Source organism: Anguilla rostrata, chromosome 10, assembly GCF_018555375.3.
Source record: "Anguilla rostrata isolate EN2019 chromosome 10, ASM1855537v3, whole genome shotgun sequence".
NCBI lineage: Eukaryota > Metazoa > Chordata > Actinopteri > Anguilliformes > Anguillidae > Anguilla > Anguilla rostrata.
In genome coordinates, this window is record NC_057942.1 from 40,482,054 (window position 1) to 40,488,053 (window position 6,000).

At 45.8% G+C, this 6,000-nt stretch overlaps 1 protein-coding gene across 3 annotated transcripts; it reads right to left on the reverse strand.

Annotated features, from left to right (window-relative positions):
- Nucleotides 1-354: 354 nt before the first annotated feature.
- On the reverse strand, nt 355-5,124 carry LOC135233503 (proheparin-binding EGF-like growth factor). 3 transcript variants are annotated; one of them, XM_064297123.1, is made up of 6 exons: nt 5,000-5,124; nt 4,072-4,224; nt 3,076-3,310; nt 2,622-2,780; nt 1,272-1,392; nt 355-671 (listed from the first exon to the last, which is right to left on the reverse strand). In XM_064297123.1, exons 1-5 carry the CDS (start codon nt 5,034-5,036, stop codon nt 1,299-1,301), a joined length of 678 nt encoding a protein of 225 aa, XP_064153193.1. In that variant the 5' UTR covers nt 5,037-5,124; the 3' UTR covers nt 355-671; nt 1,272-1,298. The 3 variants fall into 3 exon arrangements, 2 of the variants coding, with proteins under 2 accessions (XP_064153193.1, XP_064153192.1); XM_064297122.1 differs by having other exon boundaries at nt 3,076-3,313; XR_010323838.1 differs by lacking the exons at nt 355-671; nt 1,272-1,392 and adding an exon at nt 1,609-2,487 and having other exon boundaries at nt 2,539-2,780; nt 3,076-3,313.
- Between the last annotated feature and the right edge of the window lie 876 nt (nt 5,125-6,000).

Consider the following 6,000-nt stretch of genomic DNA (forward strand, 5'->3'; position numbering starts at 1 on the left):
CATAGAGTATCTAATAAATAGTCTGATGCCATGTGCCTTAACATTTATAGCACAAGCTAATTTGCTACGTGTATCCCTTGATGACCTTTTGCTAACGTGCTGCATTTATATGGAAATATTCTCAAATCTCCAGGCACTTTGAAGCACAGGATATGGGTAGGAGGTGGAGGGAATTTTAGTCATCAAGAGTTTAGAGGGGAGCTAGCCTAACGGAAAAAACCCACACAACACACACACACACACAGGCACACACTCAAGCACACACACATACTCACTAACATACACGCACACACACACACAGGCACACACACATGCACACACAGAGTAACAGAAACACAGATGAGAGAATAGGAGCACTTTCAGAATTTTGTATTGCGTAAAACGACCTAAAAAAACATTTTATATTTCAACTGGAACATTGAAAGAACAAGAGATTTGCACATTTGTATTTAAAAGTAAATTCACATTTCTTTCAAGAAATGTACAAGAAATGTAATAAATATCTTTAATAAACAGCAAAAACTAATACTTTGACTCTGGAATACATTCTAAAACAGTCAAACAAATATTACAATATTAAATAAATAGTTTAAAATAAATAAATAAAAAAGACAGTACATCTAATAATGATGTTGAATGTCGCAGAAATGATCTCTGGAGCTCTGAAAAACCTGAGGAGGGAAAAGGAACAGCAGTGAGTCACTGACTTTTCCCCATCAGCACACTGACTCTTATAGCACACTGACTCATACAGCACACTGACTCCTGTAGCACACTGACTCCTGTAGCACACTGACTCTTATAGCACACTGACTCATACAGCACACTGACTCCTACAGCACACTGACTGCTATAGCACACTGACTCCTACAGCACACTGACTGCTATAGCACACTGAGTCCTATAGCACACTAACTCTTATAGCACACTGACTCCTACGGCGCACTGACTCCTGTAGCACACTGACTCATACACCACACTCTGACTCCTATAGCACCAGTTGAGGCTCAGGTTTTCAGGAGGATGTTTCGGAATTGGGTGAGGCAGAAGCTGCAGGCATGCTAACAATGAGGCATTTCAGGATGATTGACAATTCAGAAATATCCGGTCTCTACCTGCAGCTTGCACAACCTGGGCCAAAATCCCAGGGAGGTTATGACTAATGCACCTCCACAGACGCAGATGCAGACGCTCTGAGCCCATACCTGTGGGGGGCGGGGGGTGTATGGGGGGGGTCGGCGGGAGGGGGCACAGATGCAGTGAGCCCATACCTGGGTGGGTGGGTGGGGGGGGGGTGTTCAGACCACAGCGCCGTTTCCGTCCGTCTGAAGCTTCTCCTTCTCACTGCTGGGCCCCAGGTATGCCGCTAAGAAGTTCTTGTGAGTTCTGTAACTGCAGAGCAAAAGCAGGAGATTCAGAGAAAGTTCAGTCCTTACTCCTCAAATACTCACTCTTTACTCTTCAAGTACTCACTCTTTAATCTTATAATACCTGGTCTTTACTCCAACAATACTAACTCTTTACTCCCCTGGTACTCACTCTTTACTCCTCCAACACTCTCTCTTTCCCCCCAATACTCACCTTTATTCCTGCAATACTCACTCTTTACTTCCGTAATACTCACTCTTTACTTCCCCAATATCTCACCCTTTACTCCTCCAATACTCTGTTTTTTTCCCCCTAATACTCACCCTTTACTCCTGAAATACTCTTAGTCTTTAATCTGCAGAGTGTACTACAGGTTAAAAAACGTTCTGCTCTGCACCTGTTCTGTCACTGACTGTCCGACTGAGTCTCATTGGAGAGATTTATATTCGACTCTGTCCCCGCTTTGGCCTTTGGCCTACAAGTGACACAGGTGTGGCAAGCTTACAGGAAATACCTGTGGCTGGGCCAGGACTTATCAGGTGTGTTTGTGCAATGTGCGCTGCTACGAAGGACGGCTTGCGCAGGTTCCAATACGCTGAGATATGTAGATATCTTTATGCTAGTCTGTTTTGGCTGCTTTTACAGGTCTGTGTGGCTGCATTCTGACGTGTGTAGCAGAGTCTGGAACAGTCGAAATCGAATTCATGAGCAGAAAAATGACCATAATATCCTATCAGTTTCTTTGCAGTTAATAAATTGAATTTCAGTATATGTGAATTGGCTGAATTGAAATGGGATTGATTGCTGCTCTTGTGTGATTGTCAACAGTTGCGAGCTCTGCGCAGGAGAGTGTACAGAATAATACTGCTTGCACATGCCTCCTTTAATCTGCTTATTGTTTGATGTGTGACTGCTGTATGCTGATGTACCTCTGCACTGTGTTGGTCCTGTATAGAGCTTTTAAATAGGGTTTATATTTAGCAGGTCTCTATTGAAAAAGAAATCTTGACCTCAGTTAGACCTCAATTGTCTGTTTAAATAAAGGACAAATATATAAAAGCTGTGTATAGACGATGGGAGGTGTGTATAGGTGAGACTGTAGGTGTGAGCTGTGTACAGGTGTGTGTGCAGGTGTGTACGAGTGTGAGCTGTGTACAGGTGTGTGTACAGGTGTGTGTGCAGGTGTGTACGAGTGTGAGCTGTGTACAGGTGTGTGTGCAGGTGTGAGTGCAGGTGTGTTCAGGTGAACTCACTGTGCACAGATCATGAGCAGGATAGCACAGCAGCTGATGAGGGACAAGACAACAGCGATCACCACCAGCACAGTCTGCACCACCTCCTCGTCCGCCTTCTTTAGCTCAGTCTTCATCAGCTGGATCCCACAGCGCTCCCCGTCATATCCCATCATGCACCTGCGACGCAACACTGACCATGAGCGAGACGCAGACAGACAGCCCGACAGACAGAATGTCACGAGTCAGACTAAGATAAACAGACAGACAGACAGACAGACAGACAGGTAGGCAGGCAGGCAGACAGACAGACAGACAGGCAGGCAGGCAGGCAGGCAGGCAGACAGACAGGCAGACAGACAGACTGGAAAATAGACACACAGACAGACTGACAGACAGACAGGCAGGCAGGCAGACAGACAGGCAGGCAGGCAGGCAGACAGGCAGACAGACAGACAGACAGTGTAGTACTCACACGCATGTGGGCTCGCGTAGGTCGGCCATGTACTTGCAGTCCCCGTGTATGCAGTAGTGCTGATGGGTGGTGAGGCAGAGGTCCTCGCCCTCCACCTGTGCGGAGGTGTGGCCGGGCGTGTGGGTGGGGGCGTGGCTCGGGGCGTCGCTGGGCGTGCTGTGGGAGGCTCCCTTGTGCCGTTTCTTTCCTTTCCCCTTTTTTCGGTTTCTTCCCTCCTTTTTAGCGAGATACTGAACTGCTGGGGAGACACCGGAGAGAGAGAGAGAGAGGGAGAGAGAGAGAGATAACAGGAGAGCGAGATAGATAGAGAGTGAGGGAGAGAGAGATAACAGGAGAGAGAGGGGTAGGCGAGATATTAATACTGTATAATCACACAAAAATCACATTACATAGCATCACATTACTTCAATAACATTACATTACATGTGTCATCGTATACTGAAGTACTGCACACAGTACTGTCTACAGGGTCACTGTAACATAACTGAGCCGGTGATTATGTACCAGTAGTACACCATCGCATCACTTTGCTGACCGATATCACTTTCAGCACACTGCCAGCTTCCCTCGAGTAAAAAACTAGGAAGAACGCACTCAGTAGTGTGGAACTCCACCAAAGCACAACAATCAGTCTCCCTCCGCATGCACGTGCACACCAAATGTCTTGAAAATCCAGTCGTTAGTTTTCTAGGTATGTTTGACCCGATGGTGGTACTCGAGGAAAGGTCACGGGGTCACCAAAATCAACAGGTTACTATCTCTAATGGGGTCACGTATTGTGCCTAGTTTGATTAAACTAAAAGAACCAATGGTGAGCTGGTTTCCCATCCTGGTCGATTCAATTGACTGTGGAGTTGAATGTATGAGTCTTCTGTGTAATGGTAATATGGTGCCTCCCACACTAGCAATTAGCAAAGACGTGATGAAAGCACTTCTATCACATGTTCATACTCTGGTTATGTATGTATGTATGTGTATTTTCATTCATATTCATACCCAGCGGTAATTCTGCAAAGTCATTCTGTTCCAGCTCATTGTCCTCATCAGCTGAGCTCTGAATGTCAGTCCCTGATGATGTCACGCTGCTCCTCTCCTCCGATGCGGGGGTACGAGTGACCTCACTTCCCAAAGTTACTGTGCACCAGCATGCTGGGAAAACCATGGACCACTGTTACACAACTGCACATGATACACAACAACACAACTGCACATAGCACACACACGCACAAACACACACAAACACTGCACTGCACATAATATACAACAATACAACTGCACATGATTCACAACAACACAACTGCACATGATACACAACAACACAACTGCACATAGCACACACACACACACACTGCACACTGCACAACCACAGATAACACAAACAACAGAAATGCAGATCGCACACACACACACGCACACACACTGAAACGACAGTACTGCGGATAAATTGCAACCTCACACTCAGTGGTTGAGTGAGCAGTGATCAGATTGACCAAACACGCCTGTGTAAAGGTGTTCAAGCTCAGTCGGAGAGCTGGGTGTAATTACACACAGTTCTTTCCACATTTTCCCCCAGTAATGTTGCTGAAACCTTACACTGCTGTTGCTCAAGCAGCTTCCAAATGGAACTGTTGAGGATAATGAAACGGACGTTGAAAATGGTAATCATTAACTAAACATGACCATTTATTACTTTTTTCGAATATTCTGAACTGTTCAAGTCAGTTTTACTTCCTGTGAAATTTAACGAAGACAATCTAATCCCCTGAGTCAGGCATTGTGTTGCTGTCCTCTCCCCCTCCCTCATCCCCTAAAACCGTTCTTTCCTAAACAAAGAAAACGAAAAAACAAACAAAACATACAAAACAAACAAAAAAAAAAAAAAATCCCAGGAACCTGAACCCAGAAGAAGAAACTCCAGACTCACCTAGGGACAGGACCCAGAACAGGAGAGCAGAGTTCATGACGTGCTCAGAGAGACTGAAGATGGGAGGAGTGTGTGTGTGTGCTCTCCTGCGTTTCCCCACCTTTATACTGCACAGGGTGTGGGGGGCAGGGAGGGGCGGAGCTCAGCCTTGTGTCTGCCTCTCCGTCGGGCTATTAAGCAAACAGGATCTTTTGACATTCTTATAGAAAAAAAAGCCGACTGCGTCCTCCCAACAGGCGCGCTCAAACGACTGCACTATCACACTCGTTAACTCTGAGTTATTTAAACACACATCACGCTCGGTGTCTCTCGCAGAACTGGCTCGGCGTCTAAATGTGAACCAGAGTAAAAGTGGTTAAAGAAGCTGAACTCCGCGCGAAGATAAACAAGGGGTTAAATACGACGACAAAAAACTAGCAGCCAGGGAGCCAGTGTAGCTGCCCTGAGGGATTATCCGCAAAAGGGTCACGCATAACTTTACATTTAACGACAGTTGGCCTTAACACCTAGAACTGCCGGCAGTGTGAATCACGGACAGGTTCATCCGAGAAGGCATTGGTCTTTGATTTCTGAATGGCACTGATTTAAAGTGCACAATCTGATATGTATTTCCATTGACGTTGGGTAGCTACAAAGTCAAAAAGATTTCTGACATCAAAAACGTGGGGTACTTACATGCAAAAATATAGTCTCTAATAAATAAAATGAATAATTAATCATTATTAATCAGCTCAAATAAATAATTCTAATGTGTGCGCCTCTCTGTGGGATGTGAGTGTGTGGGTGAGTCGGTGTGTGTGTGTGTGTGTGTATGTGTGAGTGGGTGAGTGGGTGGGTGTGTGTAGGTGTGTGGGTGTGTGTATGCGCATGTGTGTGCGTGTGTGTGTGTGTATGTGTGAGTGGATGGGTGTGTGTGTGTGTGTGTCTGTGTGTCTGTGGGGCCGCAGCAACCAGTTTTCATCACCTTCCTCTCAGATACAAAATTCATAACTGTTTAGAGC